This window comes from Salvia hispanica, chromosome 5, assembly GCF_029641045.1.
Source record: "Salvia hispanica isolate PSC_SH4W2 chromosome 5, Shi_PSC_v1, whole genome shotgun sequence".
Taxonomy (NCBI): domain Eukaryota; kingdom Viridiplantae; phylum Streptophyta; class Magnoliopsida; order Lamiales; family Lamiaceae; genus Salvia; species Salvia hispanica.
Window position 1 is genome coordinate 35,630,626 of NC_142696.1, and position 21,673 is coordinate 35,652,298.

A 21,673-nucleotide genomic window follows, 5' to 3' on the forward strand; every position below is an offset into this window, starting at 1 on the left:
TTTGCCTAGATCTAGCAGTTAGCATAGCATACTTTATTTCCAAATTCACTTAGTTAAATTCCTCAACCCAAAATATGCGTGGCAGCAGCCAACCCAAAAATAGTTTCCAATTCTCTACGCATGTATTTTACGAGTCCATCTCTGTGGGATCGATCCCTACTTCCCTGTGCTAGTTTAGTATCTGTGGTTGAGGGTTTTGAAGGTTTGCTTGCGTACCAACGACCAGACTTCCAGTCTTGTGAGTCTCTAGACCTTGTGATCTAGTTGATTTACTGGATCTAGGAAGTGTGTAATTAGAAATTGATAGGATACAGCAAGCAAGAAAATCAACTCTTCAGTATTGTATGTGGAGTCGAAGGAGACAACATCACAATACAGTTGATAATTCCGCTTAGATATTGCATCACACCAGAAAAGCGATTTCAACTCATTTGAACTCCCAACCTGATAATGATATGTGAAATCAGGTTATGCCTTCTTTTTCCTCGCCATTTCATCTAACAACATTTGTGCATCAGAACCTTCGACATAAATTTTTAGACCTTGGACATAATTCCTAAGTTCTGCCACTGTGATTCCCACAGTGTCTAGCCTCCCAAGAACTCATTCAAGAATTTGAATGTCATGGTGGGTCCAATATTGGCTTTCGTGCAGTCCCATATGAATCGCTTGTGTACTTCACCCAACCTACGGTTAATATGCATGTAACGTCTAAAAGGAAGTTCAATCATACTATGATTGTGAACTTCCACAAATTCTTGAACAACATAACCCACAAATCCAACCTCAGATACATACTTGAGTGATATTCGCGCCCTACATTCACACCTTTTGGATGTGCATCTACATTTGGTTATAAAACCCTCTTGTGCATGCATCTGGTCCATTTCAATCCCCACCTTCAATCCCTCTCTGTTACAAACAAGGTATTGCCACGTAACAACATCTCTAGTAGATTTTGATTCCACGTTTACGCACATCGAAACCAGTTTCACGCCCATAACCTTCATAAAAGGCAATGCCCTCATCTAATGAATGTAATTTCTTACCAACATAAGGACGGAGTTCGTCGGGGCATGCTGACACACATGCAACTGGTTCAAATGATAAAACATGAGGGAAATTAGTTAAGATACAATTGACTGCAATTAACAATTAGGTGAACAGCGATATGATACACATAAAATAGCAATTATTGCATACGAAAATCTGACAGCAATATGACAACAATTACTAAAACTACTAAACAGAATCAGAATGAGCAAACTACACAATTAGTACTATACAATCAGAATATAACAAAACATAACTAGGCAATCAAAATATAACAAAACACAATCAGAAATAGCAATTAGAACAAACTATGCAACAATATAACAAAACATCAAGATGTAACATGTAACACAACAAGACGTAACACGTAAAACAACAAGATGTGACACGTAAAACAACAAATCATACAATACAGAATCAGAAACAGAGCAATATTCCACCAAAACTTTCCCTACAATCAAAATCACAAAATACTCTTCAATCTGACAAAATTGGCAAACAATCCATCACTAAATATGACAATAATCCATAGTGCGACAGACAACACATGAAAAATTGATCGAGAATTGAGGTAATGACGAAATCCACCTGCTGGAAAAACATCCAGATCAAAATCGATAATTGATTCACTCATATTTGAACGAATTTGTAATGAATTGCAGAGAGAGCAGAAAATCGATTGCACAGTGATATGATTGCAAAGAAATAGCTGAAAATTCTAGAGGAATCAAATTGAGATGGATCGCACAGTTCGTGTGAGTTTGGGTGATTGAATAGGTCAAATCGAGATGAACTCAAATTGGATTGAAGCCCATTGCGTGAAATCGAGACTCAAAATCGAGTTTGCTGGGTAATTTGCAGAAGATACCTTGAATTGGCGTGAATTGAGAATGGTGGTAAGGAAAGTGGCATGAAGCGTGAATTGTTTCTGTAGAAGATGAAAAAGAGATTTCCTAATTTGCCCTTTAGCATTATAATTTGATTAAATAAAAATAAAATGAGCTGCCAACCATCCAATTTTTAAATCCTAAGACTGAAATTGGTGGTATGGTATCATATTAAAAGGGCTTGTCATGCACGTCCCTATAAAAATGTATGTATACGCCCTTTCGCCCTTGATTTGGTCATATGAATATTCTAATGCAGCTAATTACATATTTTAAATACTTTATTACTACCTCTATCCCTGAAAATTTGATACATATTACCATTTCAGTCCGTCCCTGAAAATTTGATACACTTCACTTTTACCATTTTTGGTAGTGGACCCCATATTCCACTAACTCATTCCTACTCACATTTTACTATAAAACTAATACTTTAAAAGTAGGACCCACATCCCACCAACTTTTTCTACTCACTTTCCATTACATTTCTTAAAACCCATGTCGGGTCAAAGTGTAGCAAATTTTGAGGGACGGAGGTAGTAATATGCAATTAATGAATGCATTATAAATTCATATAAAATCGTTATAAAGAAGACAATCGTAGAAAGCGAAAGGATATATTCACACGTTTAGCCAATTCTCAATCCTTCCTGGTCCCACCTACCGCCATACTCATCTCACTTTCATCTTTCCCGTCAAAGCTAAAACCCATTTCTCAATCCTTCCACCATTCCCCTCTCTACTAATCATTCAACTACCTTCGCCGATAACGAACCTATCAAACAACTCCGAATTCTTCACCAACCACTCTCGCTTAAACATGTGGATTTTTGAGGTGTTGACGACATAATTTAGTGCCCAAATTTCATGTCTCTTGGTTATCGTTTCCATCCTTTCTCAACAGTAAGTTGCTAACCCTTCCCAATTCGTAATCAATATGCTTTTACACATGCTTTTAATGGCTCAATTATTGATCAGCGGCGATTATAGTTCAGTGCCGTTAACCAGTTTTAACGGATTTCTAATTGTTAATCTGTTTTGGCTGTTTTGATTTTTTTGATTAACCTAGTTGGCGCTAATCTGAAAATAAGCAGGTGTAGAAATGGCTATGGTGAACAAAACCCGAAATATGTTGGAGGGTTTAGTGAAAGAAGGGTCATTTAAGTGGCTGACTAAAAGGCAAAGTGCCTTCGATGAAGACATTGAGGATATGGAGCGGTCTCCAACGGCTGGGAAAAATTGGCTCCCTGAGCTCTCCCTTACGGCAAATGTTGTCGTCCGCAGATGCTCCAAGTTAGTTCTTTGCTCTGTTTGCTGATTATTCCCCTTTTTAAGAGGGTGTTTACTTTTGAGGATTGACCTAGATGGATAAAAATAGTAGTATAGGTTACTCTGGTATCTACTAAGATGGATTGAAACTTGATATATTTTAACATTTGAGCTAAATTATGTGTCTTATCAATCATGATAAGTAAATACCCTCCTAATTGTACCTAAAGTTTCTGAATGTATCTGTCAGTTCTGATTGTTGATGAGTATATGGTTGCATTCTAGTATTGGTGCCACAAAAGGGTGGTGGGAGTGGATTATTTGGGTAAGTGCAGGATTGTTGTGTAACATCTTAAAGGGACACATGAGAGGATCAAATTTCAACATAATATCAGCTATACATTACTGCAGAATAGATGTTGCACCTTGCATTAGCATGTCACGAAAGAAACCATTATCCAGAAAAGGCAGCCCCCATATAGGTTTTAGGCAAAGTGCTCCAATGGCCAAAGGTACCTATTGTTAATTGTTTCAAATGTTTCAACTAGGCATCTGGATTTCCTGAATAAAGGATATTTATGATCTAAACAATACACTTGAACCAGTTGCTTAGTTTTTATTCTAATTTCAGTGAAAAGTTTACAATGTAGGATGCTTACTAAGTACATTTGTTTTTAATGTTTACTTTGGAATTTTCCATTGAATTTTTGTGACTTTGGAGCAGTTTCTGAGTGTTGATTTATACTGAAATGTGTAATTATATTAGTGTGCCCTCATAACCACAGTTTTTGTTTCTTTCTGTATTCAAGGAGAACATACACGTTTTTTCTGAGCTTATATGATGCTCCAACTGATAGACCCTAATAGAGTTTAAATGCTCCCCTTTACCTTTAAATTTGAATTGCTATAGTCTGCACTCTGTATAGTACTATTTCTAATTTTCTTTAGACCCCTTATAATTAAATATTTAAATGAGAAAAATGAACATTTGCTTTTCCGCGTGCTTGCTGTTATGCCTTCAATACTTATTAGCTTTATGCAAAATGATGCAGAATCCTTGGCCTTTCTTTGAGCCAACTTCGAGAAAACTTCAATGCAGAGGTTTCAGATTTTTTAAAGCATCAGTCAAGCTTTGCAAGGAACTTTTTGGAATACTGTTGCTTCTTGGCTCTTGCTTGGTCAATACATGTAAATGGTTATTTGGACGACAAGAAATTTCGACGTCTCACATTTGATATGATGGTTGCTTGGGAGTTTCCTGAGGCTTCCAGTGAACCATATCTGCATGTACGTTTTTTACTGTTTGTGTAGCACTGTAGCAGGATCACCTCTCATGTGAAGATTGATTACTATCTGACTCAGACTCTTAGTTCTATATACCCCATTAAACTAAATTCTAAGGGAAAGATTGGGCTTCATTCAGTACAATAAAATTAGTTATCACACCATATCCTTCAACTTGTAATGTATTGTATGGCCGTTATTTTATAACAGGCAGATGATGATGTCACAGTTGGGGTTGAGGCTTTTTCTAGGATTGCTCCAGCAGTTCCCGTTGTTGCTGATGTGGTTGTAAGTGATAAAATTTTTGAGGTGCTTGCCGGTTCGTCTAGTAATCGACTTCGTTTCTCAGTTTATGATAAGTACCTCATTCGGTTAGAAAGGTAATTCCTGCCACTGGCATTCTTCCGTTCAATCTCCTTTTCTACGTGGAAAAATTTCTGCTAAACCTAGATCTGTTTGCTTCTTGCTGGGCTGTACCCTCCGTCCCATTTCATTAGGGCTTACGGTCCGTGCAAGACATACGGATATTGAATAACAAATAGTTTATAATAAAATAGGATAGAGAAGGTAACTTTTGTTTAATAAAGTACCCCAATGGCAAGTGGGCCCAATGACATATGATGTAACTAATGAATTATGTTGGGGTATTTGTTATTCATTGAAATTCTATTTTAGGTAGTAGCGTATGAAATGGGAGGTCCAATTAAGGTAAGATGGCCTGTTGAACAGAGGGAGTTTATATGCATACGAGTGCATGTACCAAGTTAGATATTACAACTTTTGTCAACATAGTTTGCATCCACAAACTATGTGAAGTGGATTTAACATTGTTGGTGGTACGAGTTGTGCTCATCTCTTAGCTTATGATAGTCACCATACTAGGATGAGGGATGAGGCTTTGATGTACATCATTGCTAAATGATTAAATCATTAGTAAGCTTTAGACAAAAAGGATCCTAGGCTATTGGTGAAGGTGTTTAGTTAACAACCTTACTGAAATATAAAACTTACTGTTATCTTTATATGCTCCTGTGGGATTCCATGATGTTGGAGGATCAGGAAATGTTTAAGAGAGTTAGAGTTAATTTTGCTCTACTAGTATTTTAACCGAAGTTGTTTGTTCTGTACTTATATGTTCCAACTATCATTGGTACAAGTTTTTCAGGGCAATAAGAAGGTTGCAGTCCCAATCTGAGTCATCTCTCCTTTCTTCCATACGTGCTGGAAGAAGGGAAAAAATCCTAGAAGTTGATGGAACAGTTACAACTCAGCCTGTTCTTGAGCATGTGGGTACTTCAGCATGGCCTGGTAAGTCATTGTATTTCCTACCTTATGTTGATAAAAATAGCTAGGAAATATGTGTATAATGGGGAACAGAGACATAAATCTATGGAGGTGTGATATTTTTCTTAAATATAGATGGCTATGTAACCTATGTTTGTCATTGCAGGCCGGTTGACTTTGACTGACCATGCTCTATACTTTGAAGCTCTTTTTGTTGTCTCTTATGATAAAGCAAAGTCATACGACCTTGCTGATGATTTGCAGCAAGTTGTTAAACCTGAGCTTACAGGGCCGTGGGGGACCAGGCTTTTTGACAAGGCGGTCTTCTACAAATCAAGTGTGCTGTAAGATTATGTTTCTTATACATATTTTTTCATTATACACCTGCTTTCTTCCTTGCTTTAATGTTCTGGGGAGCATATAGGTTCATTAGGAGTTGTTTTGCAGATCAGAACCTGTTGTAGTGGAGTTTCCAGAGCTTAAAGGTCACACACGTCGTGACTATTGGTTAGCTGTTATTCGTGAGGTTCTCTATGCCCATAGATTTGTGTTGAAGTTCCGGATCAGTGGCCTCGAGCGAGAAGAAGTGCTTCTGAAAGCTATATTTGGAATTATGCGAGTTCAAGCCCTTAAAGAAATGAGTTTCACACAGCCTCTTTGCTTCGATGCTCTTCTTATGTTCAATGTGTGTGATCAGCTTCCACTTGGTGACCTGATTCTTGAAGAACTTGTGAACACATTGGCCAGTGGTAAGATGGATAAAAAGAATGCAGGGACACCTGGAAATGGGGTTTACTCAAGCTCTGCTTTATCTATTGCTTCTAATTTGGGGTTTTCTATTGGGAAAAGCTGGGGATTGGTTAATGGTAGTGGACCAGTGGTTGGCGAAATTACTGTTGGGGAGATGACGCCTTTGGAAAAAGCTGTTAAAGAAGCTAGATGTAGCTATGAGAATGTAGTGCTTGCTCAAGCTACAGTTGATGGAGTTAAAGTTGACGGGATCGACACCAACTTAGCTGTGATGAAGGTATGACATGTTTACTAAGTACATTTCTTGTAATCAAATCCTGTGGGAATTATTATGATTGGCAGAGGCTAGCTCTTTATTGCCCACTGTTTTGATGTCATGTGCTAATGTGATAATAAGGGGTGTTTACTTTGAGTGATGGAATAGATTGATGAAAAATAGGATTGAGTTTTTGAAGGATAAGATGTTCAAACAACCCTCAAAAGCAATCAATCCATCAAAGTGCACAGTGGATTAGTTTTATAAATACACCCTATTGGCAAAGTAAACGCTCCATAATGACCACGACTAAAATTAGGTTGTTATGATTGGATAAAATACTTCAGAGATATTTCCAGGTCTCTCTCCCATTTGATTGGTCTCATTTATCTGAAACACTCATATTCAAAAGTCACTGTTTCTGAAGATTTACGTGAAACTGCAGGAAGTACTTTCTCCCATGACAGAAATTTGGAGTTGGCTTGTTTTCTTGTTCTCCTGGGAAGAACCTTCCAAATCTCTGGCCTTCTGTTTGGTCTTCACCTGTATTATCTGCAAGTGAGTACATTTTTGTGAGACCATGACAGTTCAGATAAAACATGTGCGAAAAAGATGTGTTGCCTCTCCTACAATCTTGCTTGTCTGTTTCTCATGATTCAAACAAAATAACTCATGAACTTTTTCCAAAGTCAACCAACCCCTAATAAGTAATATTTCCACATATCATTTGATTGAGAGTATACTAATAGTTGATTATATTATATTATTATTTCAAATTATTTGTTTAGAGCCCAAGCTTAGCGTGAAAAGAATAGTACTCCCTCCGTCTCACTTTAAGAGTCCCGGTTGAGTTCGACACGGGTATTAAGAAATGTAAAGGAAAGTTGGTGAAAAAATATAGTGGAATGTGGGTCCTACTTTTTTATATTAGTTTTATAATAAAATGTGAGTGGAAAAATGTTAGTGGAATGTGGGGCCTAATACCATTTATGGAGTATTCCAACCGGGACTCCTAAAGTGGGACACCCAAAAATGGTAAACCGGGACTCCTAAAGTGGGAAGGAGGGAGTAGTATTCATTATGTTTTATTTATTGTTCCTAGATATTGCATAAAGATGGGTTAATTCCACAATTTTAGGTGAAGGGATGGTGGATGGTTAAGATATAACATCCCTAAGAGGTTAAATTCTGGCTAATTCTTACCTAAACTCATAATTATAGTAAATTTTGTGTTTCCCTAAAGTCGACCTCAAACTCTGTTTTCAAAAGACATATCAAGACCTAAATTTTAGTTATTGATTTCAGCAAGCTGGATGAGCACCTAAGTCATACAACTTTTAGGTACTAGTGATATATTTAATGTATAACAAAAATGTTCTTATACAGGCTATGCAATGCTTTCCTTACTTCTCCTTGTGAGCTGTACTAGTTTGAAGGTCTTATGTAGCAGAGCTAATTGTTCATCAAGAAGAATGATTTCCTCTATCTTCAGTTAGGGCCAGGTGTCAATTATGTAGATGCTTCTGCCTGTGAAATGATTGACCCTAACTAAGCTCCTGATTGTACATTTACATTGAATAGATGCAAGTAGAAGGATAATCCCTTATTAAGCTAATTCCTACGCTTTGTTTGCAGAGGGTGGATGAGCTATGCTTTGGCAACATTGTTCATCTTTTTTGCAGTATTCATGTTGCTCACACGGTATCTTGGGCAAGGAATGCCTATTGATGAACTGAAGGTAACAGCTCCACCTCCAATGAATACGATGGAACAGCTTCTGGCTGTGCAGAATAGTATTTCCCAAGCTGAAGAGCTAATACAGGATGGAAATATACTTCTATTGAAATGCCGTGCCTTACTACTGTCCATATTCCCACAGGTATTTTGTTTTCTTATCTTTGTTCTCCTGAATTTTGTCATTGAAGACTGGTATTACCAGTCCTATAAGCCAGAGAATCCCTAGAATAATGCTGATCTGCAGCAGACATGCCAGTCAAAAGGGCTAGAGCTTAAGATTCATGTTATATCATGTCAGCCTCAGTCATAGAGATGAAAGCTGAAAGTGATGATTTAAGGTTACTGGTGCTGTTAAAATTAAAAGCTGGAAGTTGTACGTTCCAGATCACTATCATTTAGGTGCTAAATAGAGAGGAAAAAGTTAAATTCCTTGAAAAGTTGGTCTTATTATGTAGAGAAAAAAAACAATAAATTTTCTGGTAAATTTTGTCTGCTTAGCAATGACAAGATTGAACATGGGATGAACTGCAGCCTGTCGTTGTTATCGTATTTATGGCTATATTCTTGAGTTTACATGTTTGAAGAATTCTTCTTTGATTATTTTGTCACGCATTACCTTCTATATATGCAATGTTCAGGCTACTGAGAGAGTTGCTATCGCATTTCTGGTTCTGGCCTTGCTTCTTGCTCTTTTACCTGTTCGATATATTTTCCTGTTGGTTTTCTTGGAGACATTTACGCGATATTCACCGATCAGAAGACCGAGCACGGAAAGATGGATGAGAAGGTTAAGGGATTGGTGGTTTAGCATACCTGCCGCCCCTGTAATTTTGGAACGAGTCAACCAAGATAAGAAAAAAAGGTGACGCAAATATGATCTTTGGCTTACGTGCTTTTCCCAATCATGTGAATGTAAATGTAAATGTAAAAGTGTAACCGCTAATGTTGATAATATATTTATGTACGTGTACAGTCTCTCATTTGAGTGATTATTGTACGTGTATAGTCTCTCCTTTGAGAGTGATTTTATGATTTTATATCGATTTTTAAATTAAGTAGTAGTATTACATAGTTTTAATAATTGTAGAGTTTACAAATTATAGTAGATTTTAAATTTTTTATAGATATGTATAATTTAGGATGGTAATCGAACCTTATACTGCATATATTTTGATGGTGTCATGTTCAAATGCTTATAGCACCCTAATCTAAGGATGGAGTCCCTAATCCAAAATTAAGATCAAATCTCCATCCTTAGATTTTAAAATGAGTGGATGAGATTAAATCTTACGAATCTCAATAAATAGTAGATAAAATATCAACAAAAGGGTAATATCGTCATTATGTTATCATATGATAATTTTCGTGAATGTTTTTTTATATTATAGTGTATTACTAATATCAATAATATGACATAAGAATATCAACACTAGTACAAGAAAATATCAACATATATTTATTGAGATTTTTACATGGTTTCATTGAGATTTTTACATGGTTTTATTGAGGTTTTTTGATGTATTTGTTGATAAAAATCTGGTTATCAACATTTACAAAAACTAAAATAAAAATATTAAATTTCATCATCCGAACGTCGTCGGAACATATGCAATTGAGATCTCGTTGGAATTCTTATAAAATTATCTTTAATTTGATATATTTTTTGCGAAAAAATAATTTAAATCGAGAGAGTTATGTAAATTTAAAATTTTAAGAACATATGCAATTGAGATCTTGTTGGAATTCTTATAAAATTATCTTTAATTTGATATATTTTGCGAAAAAATAGTTTAAATCGAGAAAGTTATGTAAATTTAAAGTTTTAAGATGATTTTAATTAGAGGAAAGTGACATTGATACCCTCTAATTTTATTTATTAATTTTCTTAATTAAAAATATAATTAGGTGATATTATTTCAACCACTAGATCTTCTAATCTAATGGCTAAGATTTAATCTTATTATAGTGTAAAGTTAGTAACACCTAAACAAGATTTTTGTGCAATAAGATAGAAAATCAAATGGTAATGGAATGATTTACTAAGTTATTTAATGAAATATAAATATAAATGCAAATAAATAAGTACTATAGTTCTAGAATGAGATATATCTACGATATAGATTAATATAAATATACCTCATAAGAATATCAATATAGACTTGCACAATATATACTGTACTATATAAACATCAATTCGAACGTGAGTTAACGTATTTTGCACAATCATAATGATACTTATAATTATCTGGATGAAATTGCCTCTTAATTTATTCGGAGGAAAAAAATAAATATGTTCATAAATTTGTCAAAATTGAATTTGAAATTTGTCGAAACATGGAAGTCAAATTGAAATCTAATTCAAAGTTGTTCTTCTGTTCGGTTTTGATTAAAACATTGTAAAAGTTTTGTAATTTTATAATTTTAGTTAGCAAGCACTTCTTACGGTGAGAAAAGATGATGAAATATTGAAAAAAATATAAAATTTTTGTATACCGTTTATTTTGATGTTGGCAGCTTTCCTTCTTTAATTTCGGTGATAAACTTGTTGCTATACTCTTTATTTTACCAGGTCGATGAGCCTTTGTTTTTTTTTTTTTTTTTTAAATGTGAAGTATTCAAGTTATAAAGAATAAATATTCATCATAAGCACGGTTCATGTATGGTAACATGCATATCAGATAGCATTATATTATGCATGTATCTTCCATAATATGACCATTGATGAAGAAAAAGAAAATATACTAACTAATTTCGTCGATGCTAGCTCAACATCCGACCCCCAGAAAGCCGCATGAGTTCATGATCAACTCTAACTCAATCTCATCAAAAACTATTAGTCAATTACCCTTAGATCGACCATGAATTTTCTTTTGTGTACATTTTTTGTAAAATTATAATTTAGAAATTTCACTAAATTTATAATAGCTGTATGATTGGGCTACACTTAAAACTAATTCAACACGTGAATAGTATAGGATTGGTTAAAAATGTACACCAATAGAGTTATAGAAATTTTTTTAATTTTAATATAAAAATAATTTCGAGTGCCCTAACATAATTTACAGCATGAAGAGAGAGGGAGAGAGTTACACAAAAAGCAGCAGCCGTCGTCGTCGTCCTCCGCTGCGTAAAGACCGGTCTATGAGCTCTCCGTCGAGGTTAGTTTTTCTCTCTCACCTTTTTGTCAAACTATATCTCCTTTTTTTTCGCCTCAAAATTCGAAACACAAAGCTACACTTTGCTTCTACTTTTTTGTGTTTTAGGAATTAGCGCTCGAACATCAAAATGAAATTAGGGCTCAAATTAGTTGTTATCTGCTGAATGCTTGCTGTTTTTCTTAATCTGCGCATCCATCCATAGGCAGTTCCTTTATCTTTGATAAACCGCCTCCAAAAAAAACTGCAAAATTGGAGTAATAAAAGAATCATGTGTTTTAAGCGCTAAGTTTTATCGATCAGGATTTCCACCAAAGTAGAAGTAAGCATGGCTGATGAAGACGAGTTTATTGGGCAAATGCACCAAAAACTGGTAATCATGAGTCATGACTGGTCCGATAACAGAATCCAACAATTTTGGGGTGAAGCCGGCTGCGATAATGATGATCCAACGCGAACAATTCGCCGGCCTCTCGAGAGACGAGGAGCCACATGTGCACCTTGCTCATTTTTCCAGGCTCTGTGGGACCATAAAGATGGAAGGAGTGCCCGGTGATGCCATCAAGCTCAGGCTCTTTCCCTTTTCTCTCAAAGACGAGGCCAGGAATTGGTTCTACTCATTGGAAACTGGAACCATTTCCACTTGGGACGAAATGGCGTGCGCCTTCCTCGACAAGTACTACCCTTTGGCTAAAGCCTCGAAGCTGTGGGCGGATATTTGGAGGTTCCGACAAATGGAGGACGAGGGACTCTACGAGGCTTGGGAGAGATTCAACGGGATGCTGAGAAAGTGCCCTACTCACGGTCTTGATGAAAGCGACAAAATTACCGCATTTTATTATGGATGCAACTATGATACCAAACAGTGGCTGGATTGTGCGGCGGGTGGATCAGTGATGAAGAAGACTTGTGGAGAAGCCACAAAAGTTATTGAGAACATGGCTGCTAGTTCGTATCGATGATGGTGAACGAACCCCTGCGATAGATGTTGTCATTGTGGACCATCTCAACTCTATTCACCAGTAGTTGCCTAACATGTTATTTGACTTCAGTTAACTCTGTTTCATATCTTAGTTTGTCTTACTTTTGAGATCATGCTTGGACTTTGGTCCTTGAATGTTTTAGCAACACTTTTGTTATGTTATGGTTGAATTATATATTAGAAAGGTGTGTTGGGTGAATGGTTTGATAGGCTTGTGATGGTAAGGACTAATGATAGATTGTTTGTTTTGAAATGAACTACTGTACATGTTTTGATTTGCATGATCAGTTGGAATTGGATTGAAGACTTAAACACTTGACCTCTGTAGACTTGATAAATTAAAAAAAAGGTGTCTTAGGACTTAGGAATTGAGCCCTTTTATTGTCATGAGTTCACAAATTTTATGTATTTCTTCATTAGTGTGCGTAAATGAGCATGTGTGCATTGGATTTTAGGGTGGTTGAAGGCCGTTTTTATTAGGGGTGAGAATACGGATATCGGGTATTGGGTTTACTCGTACTCAACCCGATATCCGCCGGGTATTGGATACCCAATATCCAATTTTATGGGATTGGGTATGGATTTGGGTATTGAAATTTAAGATAAATCGGGTATTGGGTAACCCAAATGGGTATCGGATATTACCCGAATATCCAATTTATTATTTAAAACATTTTTTAAATTAGGTTTAGCCATTTTGGACTTCAAGAGTTGAGCTAATTTATTTACTAATTACAACTTACTAGGTTAACTTTCTCTAAATTTATATAAATAAATCAATCTCTCTTACTCTAGGTCACGGCTTCTCCAAACTCTCAAGTTTTACATATTGCATAACCAACTCATGTGGTTTTTATATTTTAGTTAATTATTTTGACTTTTGAATTATATTATTGGTTGCTTCTACGGTTTAATTAAATGCGTAACATTTATTATTTTACTTACATATTGCATAACCAATCCCCATAATATCATATCCTTTAAAATAAAAATGACCCATTTTTTTTTAGTTTTATACTACCAAATAACATTAAAGAGTCAATTTGAATATTTCTATATTTATATTAATACATAAAATTTGAATTTTTTTGTTAGTTATTAACACATGTAAAGAGTCGGGTATTTGGGTACCCGATAAATTGGATATGGATACCCGGAGTGGATATTGAAGTACCCGAAAATATATCGGGTCGGATTTTGGATAGACATTTATGAGATTTTTGGATTTAGGTAAAGGGGGGGTGGGGGGGGGGGGGTATTGGAGTATTCCCACCCCTAGTTTTTATTTGCCCGCCTTAACCAAATTTGTGCCCAAAAACTTGCATTGCATGCAGTCCTATTTCATCCCTTGTGTCTTTTAGAAAGAAGTTCATCCATACCAAAGTAGCATTATAAGTTGGTATGTCCCCCCAATGATTTTTTGACAAATGGAGATGAAACTAAAAGCGTCATTTTGGAGGACATTTATTGAACCACTTTATGGAAAATTACATCATATTTATATATAGAAATTGTCAACTGTGCATTCTGACAATTCAGCATAGTTATATAATAATAATAATAATAATAATAATAATAATAATAATAATAATAATAATATCGTGTGTACTTTTCACTATAATTTCTCATTTACGTTTGATTTAATTAGTCAAATGGAAGTTCATTTGTCATGGAATAGTTTGTAAAACAATCCCTTTTGAAAACGATTGAATCTTGACACATTGATTCAAGATAACAAATTAATAATACTCCTAAATTTGAAATTACTAATACTCGTAGAATACAATCTTACTCAACGCTAATACAATTATACGTTGTTATATGATGGTTTATTCAACATGTCATGGATTTTACAGCAAATAAAATAAATGAAAACACACTCGTTTTTATGCAACATGGGTGAAACAAGAACATTGTTTAGGGAAAAAATAGAATAAAGTAAGAAAAATAGGCACATAATCACATCATCCTTTGCTGCATTGGAGGAGTCACTCCAAATTGCTGCCGCCTTTGCCTTGCCTCATTTCCCGCATGTCCTTAATTATAACAAAATTATAGTATTCATTTTATTTTGGATTATATAAAATGGAACAAAGATAGAGGTTTGAGAAGGGTGTAGTATGTATACCAATAGAAGGGTCGAAGCCTCTGTCTTTGAGCTCTCTATATTCTTGACAGAGGGAGCAGTACTCGCAAAAGCAATGAATGAGGCAATCTGGCGCAGGGGACTCAACCAGCCCAAACTTAGCTCTCAACTTGCTCCGATACCCGCATGATATCAGGCACGGTACTCCTAAGCAGCACGCGAAGCACGAGTACAGTATTCCACTTGTCGCACATGCTACAAATCGTGGTCAAGATCGTTCAATAAGATGGAAAAGGATATGGTGGACTTTTTTTAATACTACTAAAAATATTTACAAATAATCAAATATGCGATTCTATAATTAATATGTGTAGCTTCAAAGCTGAAAACATGAGTATATTCTTACATGTGCTTCCGTTGTCCAAAATTTCAGCGATCTGCCCGAATGTCACGCACGGGAAACATAGGGTTATGATAGCTGCAAAACGATATATAGATTTGCATAGTCAACAAAAAAACAGTTTTGGTATTAGATGACACTACTATGCATATAGGTGTGTGTATATGTTACTGACTAAATAGGAGAACCCATTTGGTCTATAAATCACACATCAGTTGCTCTCACAACCGAAATTGGACATTGAGTCCGTAACATACCGTTTTGGGGATCTTTCATGCAATCGAAAAGATTAGACTTCCACGGCTGATTTTCCTTAGCTACAATTCCCACTTGTACCCCATGGAGAGGAGGAGGATTAAAAGGAGCCGGCGTTGGAATATTTTGATTTGGAGGGAAAGATTCTGGTGTTAGGTCTTGAGGAGGAGGGAAGGCTTGTGCGGCCACCGGCTTCTCATAACCGTTAGTTGTCGGCTTGGTGAATGCAGGAGGAGGTTGGTAGCCGGGAGGCGGTTTGTAAAGGTCTTCTTCAGGTGGCGGAGGAGGAGTGCCGGTGGTGCGCCCCATTTTGTAAATTTTTGATTTAGAGAATGAATTATTGATGGATATAAATGATATGATTATGTAACTCTTCTTATATAAGTGGGAAGGTATGGCCGGTTCATTCCTTCAATGAATGACAGTAATGATAGACATTAATATATGAAGATATATGTACAAATAACTTAGGAAACGAGTTAAATATACTTGCAAAAACAATGTGAGGAGCACAACTATAGTCTTGGTGAGATTTGAATTTAAAATATTTGACCTAATCCTCTCAGAGGCATAAAACATAGCTTCGCATTCCTTGCGCTTCACTAACGTGGTTGCCATTTTATGCATTTCAAAGTTCTTGTGTTTGTTACCTATTATAAAAATGATTTAATTTGAATCTTGAGAAATTTATTAGTTGTAGTCTTGTAGACTTGTACTAGAACATAAAGAATAACAAAAAAAGTAGTTTAACTTTAAAACTCGAGCATAAATTGATACTAACTTTTTTAATTCAATTTTTCTCTTGTACTACTAGTAGTTACTATAATTCAATTCCACGGTTCCACTATCAATCCGATCAAGCGAAAAAAAAAAAAAAAAAAAAAAACATTGGAGTAATTATTTAATGGAACAAACGTCATTTTAAGCCTCATCAGATGATGTCATTTATGTAACCGAACATTTTTCAAACATAGGCTTTTTTTTACCTCTGCCTCAATTTTGATTTCTTTGAAATTAGGATTAGGGGTGAAAGTTCGGGTACCCGCGGGTACCCAAACCCGAAAGTTCGGGTACCCGAACCCGAAATCTCAAAAATATCATACCCAATACCCGACCCGTATGTGAATTTGGGTACCCTAATACCCGATGTGGGTACCCGAACCCAACTAATCGGGTACCCATAAACCCGGAATTGTTATATTTAAAATTTATTCTTTTATATAAATTAAATTGTGATGAGAATAGAAATTATTAAAAATCACACAATACTTATACTATTTATTGACTATAATTCTATATTATATAAAATAGACCTTAGACAAATAAACACTACTTAATTTTAAAATAATTTTTTTTTTTGGTATAAATTGAAACATAAAAGGGATTATAAAAGAGATTAAAATAACTTTTTAAGACATTAAATGAACATGTAAATAAAATGGAGAAAGCATAACTAATTAATTATATATTTTCAAAAGATAACAAGTAAGAACATAAATAATGCAACATGAACCGAACACGAATGTAAAGAAGAGAGCAAACGGCAAAAAGAGAGCAGCAGCAGCGGCGTGAAGGAAACTTGAAAAAGTGAGGCATACGAAAAATTTATAATCTACATGTGATTAAATAAAGTTACCCTAGATTTACCTTGCGGGCCATAGGCCCTATACTAATAAAAATATTTATCACAAATACATAATTAATCGGGTTTAATCAGGTATTAGTCGGGTACCCTAATACGGGTTCCGGGTACCCTAAACCCGAAAATCCTAACATTAACTACCCAAACCTGTACCCGAACCCATTATTTTGGGTTTCGGGTACCCATAACCCGTCGGTATTGGGACTGGGTCGGAAATACTCGAAACCCGCGGATTAAATTTTCAAGCCTAATTAGGATGAGAGGGAGAATTAAAAAAATTGAAATTCCGTGATTTGTTATTCAAATTTTGAAATATATGGGGCCAATCATAATTGATTCCTATCCTACGGTTATTGTTTTATTGGTCTTGGACCAAGCTAAGGTATTTAACTTATTAGTGTGTTAAGTTTAGGATTGTGTTTTTAAAATATTTGTATAGCAAAACATGGTCATATAATTGAACATGTAGAGAGAGAAGAATATATGGGAGTTGACTTGATGCATTGCTGGATAACCTGAAACAGCTGTTGATGAAGGTGGAGGGAACAACGAGGGTGAAGAACCAAATTGCAGGTCATTTTTCTTCTCTCTTCTCTCAAATATATGATATATGATATATCTATGCGTTCTCCTTAATATAATTATTGCATCTGATTTTCCCGATAAAGTTTGAAATAGTTGACATAATTTAGTTATTACTAGTATATGTGATTTTGCCGATTGAACTAATTGAGATCTAGAGACTAGAGTTTGAAATAGTTATTGGTTGTTTGGTCCAATTAAAACAAACTAAACTGATTAGTTGGAGTTAGGCTAGCCCAATATTGTAAAATGGAACTTTTCATCTATTTTTAATATTTCTTTTATTTTAAATTTTATATTAATTAATTACTGTAAATTTGGATTTAGCCTATTCTGTATTCAATTTAATTATAATTTATATATAATTGCTGAATGATTTTAAAAGTACATTTAATGCTATATTAAGATTTATTAAACAAATATGCATATTTATATTTGTCCAATTAAAATTATAGGAGTGTTTGAGAAAAATAATTTGGAGGGGAATTTGAAAAATATAAATGGAGTCTTGTCTAAATCGGGCTTGGGCCTGGAATAGGCATACTGAACTTCTGGTAAGCATGTATAATGTTTATATTGATGGGTGGATCGGCCAATCTACTTGCAAACTCACAGTGCAATTGTGAGTATTAATGAAAAATTAGTAAAATAGAAAAGACTACAAAAAATGATTAAAGTGTATTTAGTATAAAATGGATATTATCTCATCGGAAAGAAAAATTTGCTAAAAATAGAAGTGGATTAATTTTATAGGATAGACATGAAAAAAAAGAGCCTAATTTCATAATTTTATAGGATGAGGGGTATATATTATTAGGAAATTAAACGTAAGTCAATTTGTTTTCGTTTAATGTGGTTATTATCTGATTTTCATTTCAGTTTGACGAGAAGTGTTATTGCTACTCCACATCCTTTCAAAATAACAACTATTTTCATTTTGTTCGCCCCTTAAAATTAAACACTTTTATTTTAAGATATTTTTTTTCACTAACAATACTTCAGTTATTTTTACTTTCTATATTTCTCATAGTTTAGCAATTACGCTTTAAAACTTGTATCATTTAAAACTTGTAGCAATTTCTCATAGTACATCATATAAAAGCTACCCTTAAAAACTCATTTCCTTCAATAACACTTTAAATAATTGAGTAAAGACTAAATTGACTCATGATTTTTTAGGCAATTTATAAAATGAAAATAATATCAATAATAATTTTAAATAAAACTAAATATGGAATAAAAAATAGTACTAATGTAGAAAGACAACATTAGCAAGAAATATTTTGCATGATCCTGCAAGTTTCATTAAAAATTTACAACCATAAATATTGCGTTAGCCTTTGATTTCATCTCCACATCACAGACGACTGCAACCGCTATCACCACACCACACATCGTTTGAGTTGAGAGATGGCTTATGCTGCAGTCCTTTCTCTTAAGCAAAAGCTACACTCCCTCCTTAACCAAACTGAGCTTCCACTCCCGACATCTACATTAAACGGTGAATTCATTACAACGACCGCGGTGGCAGCATGAGGTTGGAGGAGCTAATCCGAGATGAAGCACATAACTTGATGATACTTTGGAATTAATTGATCACCGAAATCTCTTTCTTGAAATAGAGGAGGTGGAATCGTTTATCACCACGCTGAAGAAGCTGGAATTGGAATATGTTAAAGAAGTAGACAACACCTCTTCATTGTCTACTGCTGCTGCTTCAACTACTGATTTTAGCTCTAAGATGGTTGGATTGTGTGATGAATTTGCAAAGATCAAAACAGAGGTGCTTTCCCGCATGAGGCCGGATGATTTTGGCGTTTTCTCGCTTGTTGGGGCAGGCGGCGGGACAGGAAGGACGGTTGCTGACAGGAATGTTTCCGATGATTTGTGTGCTGAGGCTTTTGAGTGCGGTGGGTGGGCGAGCGTTGGCCCGTATAATGGAAACAAGGACATCCTCTTGAGCATTGTTGCTCAAGTACATCCTGATGTATACGAATTACTTGTTGCAGAAGGCGAAGACGAGATAGCAGAATGTCTGCACACATCCTTGATGGGCCGTAGATATATGATTGTGCTTGATGATATATGCAGTGTGGAGGTTTGGGAGTGTTTATTTATGAAATGGCCTCGTTGTTGCGTGTGGACTACTGTTGGATAGTCATTCGCACATCAATATTGCTTGGCTCGAACCCTGATGACTTTCCGCAACTTGAGGAAGCTGGAATGAAGATTGCTGAGAATTGTCGATGCCTTCGCCTCGTGCTTGCCAAGGTTGTACTGTTCTTACTGAAAGTTGAGAAGACGCCGCCCGGAGGTGTGGAATAAGCTTGCTGCAGATTCACAAAACTCCCTGTTCATGGTTGATGATGAGTTATTGGAGGTATAATCCTACTATAATTTGTTATATTACCTACATGGAAACATGTATTCTTCTCGATGTATTCTTATTTTTGCCAGATTTCTAAATTCAAAGAAGACTTATGCAATTTGGACGACGAACACTTCGTCCTTGGATTGTTGCAAATGACCACATTACCGTTACTGACTCAAAAATTGAAGTCTCAGATGACTGATTCCCAAAATGGAAATTATGACGTTCTTCGGAATGGCTGGTATTGGCAAGACTCACCTCATCAAAGAGTTATTGAAGAGCAATCTCCATTGCATCGCTTCGACCATTGTGTGTGGATTACTTTAGGCCCAAAATATCAGTCAGAAGATATATTGGTCGATAATCTTGCATAAATATATCCCGAGTTTAGTAAAATGGATATTAAAGCAGACGAGAAATTAACTCAAGATTTGTGCAGACGGTTATCTCCTAAGCAATGCCTCATCGTTTTGGAAGATGTATGGTACAAAGAGCCCTGGCTTCTCTTTCTAAAGATGTTTCAATACATAAAGGGTAGAACCTTGGTGACAACTAGGCTAGCAGAGGTGGCAGAACTTGGCAAGATTCACAAAATGCAGCATGTTTCAACCTTTGTATCGCTGAGGAGTCTCTAGAACCAGATGCACCCCTGGAGAGATGCGAGATTTTGCCGCACAATGTTTATCAGAGCTTGTAGACAGAAGCCTTGTTATGGCTTGTAAGGAGGGCTCTAATTTCGGATCAAGACTTTCCGCCTCCATTCTGTGTTTTGGAATCTATGCTATGCAACAGTGAAGCTGCGAAGAGCAAGGTGTTCCATGCACTGCTGATATTGATTCAGATGGCATGAAAAATCCGCGCAGATTGTGCATTCGCAATAGTATGCTATTGGGCTTAAGAGAAATCCAAGACTCAATTCATGCCCTTTCAACTACTCGTTCTCTGTTATGCGTTGGTCCACAACATCAATAGCATGTTCCAATATGTTTAGCTACAAAGCTGCTAAGGGTACTCAACGCTCTTCCTATCCGTTTGTATGAGTTCCCAATTGAAGCAACAGATGTTTTAACTACGGATTGATATCCATGCTTCAGAAGTATTTTAACTACGGACTAACGGCGGAGAATTGATATTTAATCATTTATCCATAGATATAAAATATTTTAACTCTGGCTAAAAATAACAGAGGCAGTGTAAAGTCTGTAATATATTGGACCAATTTTAATGAAAATATTCAGACTAAAATTCGTAAGTTTAGGGAATAATTTTAAATAATTGGAAAAATATCTTATTTCAATTATGGATTAACTACAAAATATTAAATATTTTTAAATCAGTAGGAAAAAGTATTTTAATATGACAAAAATCATACTATTATATTCCATCCTTAATCCGTCATTAATTAAAGTTGTTTGTTTAAGGACGTAGGATAAAATATGTTCGCTGTTAATTTTATAATCTGATCTAGCGATTTGTTGTAAGAGTATCTGTCATTTTGGATCTAAAAACAACTCACAACAATCAAGATCCTCTTTTCTGTTCTATGTTTCATTATTTCATGTTTCCTAACCATTTAATTATGTGCTGCAAATATATCATAAGAATCACGAGGAAAAAATGGGATATTATTTTTAGTGATTCCCACCTTCTCATGAGAAAGGGGAAAATATTGCTGTCCCA

General features: G+C 35.4%; 3 protein-coding genes and 1 pseudogene across 5 annotated transcripts; 3 read left to right on the forward strand and 1 right to left on the reverse strand.

Annotated features, from left to right (window-relative positions):
- Nucleotides 1-2,573: 2,573 nt before the first annotated feature.
- LOC125189104 (uncharacterized) lies at nucleotides 2,574-9,575 on the forward strand. Of its 3 annotated transcripts, none has more exons than XM_048086306.2 (10): nucleotides 2,574-2,843; nucleotides 3,032-3,233; nucleotides 4,262-4,496; nucleotides 4,704-4,873; nucleotides 5,659-5,801; nucleotides 5,944-6,121; nucleotides 6,225-6,804; nucleotides 7,229-7,341; nucleotides 8,419-8,662; nucleotides 9,159-9,575. In XM_048086306.2, the coding sequence occupies exons 2-10, from the start codon at nucleotides 3,043-3,045 to the stop codon at nucleotides 9,384-9,386; spliced, it is 2,082 nt and encodes a 693-aa protein (XP_047942263.1). In that variant the 5' UTR covers nucleotides 2,574-2,843; nucleotides 3,032-3,042; the 3' UTR covers nucleotides 9,387-9,575. The 3 variants fall into 3 exon arrangements, with proteins under 3 accessions (XP_047942263.1, XP_047942262.1, XP_088915561.1); XM_048086305.2 differs by having other exon boundaries at nucleotides 2,575-2,843; nucleotides 3,035-3,233; XM_089059435.1 differs by lacking the exons at nucleotides 2,574-2,843; nucleotides 3,032-3,233 and adding an exon at nucleotides 3,624-3,721.
- Nucleotides 9,576-11,567: 1,992 nt separating this feature from the next.
- Nucleotides 11,568-12,726, forward strand: LOC125186609 (uncharacterized). The gene is made up of 2 exons (XM_089057907.1): nucleotides 11,568-11,678; nucleotides 11,979-12,726. Exon 2 carries the CDS (start codon nucleotides 12,062-12,064, stop codon nucleotides 12,635-12,637), a length of 576 nt encoding a protein of 191 aa, XP_088914033.1. The 5' UTR covers nucleotides 11,568-11,678; nucleotides 11,979-12,061; the 3' UTR covers nucleotides 12,638-12,726.
- Nucleotides 12,727-14,445: 1,719 nt separating this feature from the next.
- Nucleotides 14,446-15,743, reverse strand: LOC125191279 (protein PLANT CADMIUM RESISTANCE 7-like). Its single transcript, XM_048088793.1, has 4 exons — nucleotides 15,401-15,743; nucleotides 15,150-15,221; nucleotides 14,786-14,998; nucleotides 14,446-14,693 (listed from the first exon to the last, which is right to left on the reverse strand). The coding sequence occupies exons 1-4, from the start codon at nucleotides 15,705-15,707 to the stop codon at nucleotides 14,617-14,619; spliced, it is 669 nt and encodes a 222-aa protein (XP_047944750.1). The 5' UTR covers nucleotides 15,708-15,743; the 3' UTR covers nucleotides 14,446-14,616.
- Nucleotides 15,744-17,537: 1,794 nt separating this feature from the next.
- On the forward strand, nucleotides 17,538-21,131 carry LOC148926724 (uncharacterized; annotated as a pseudogene).
- The last annotated feature ends 542 nt before the right edge of the window (nucleotides 21,132-21,673 follow it).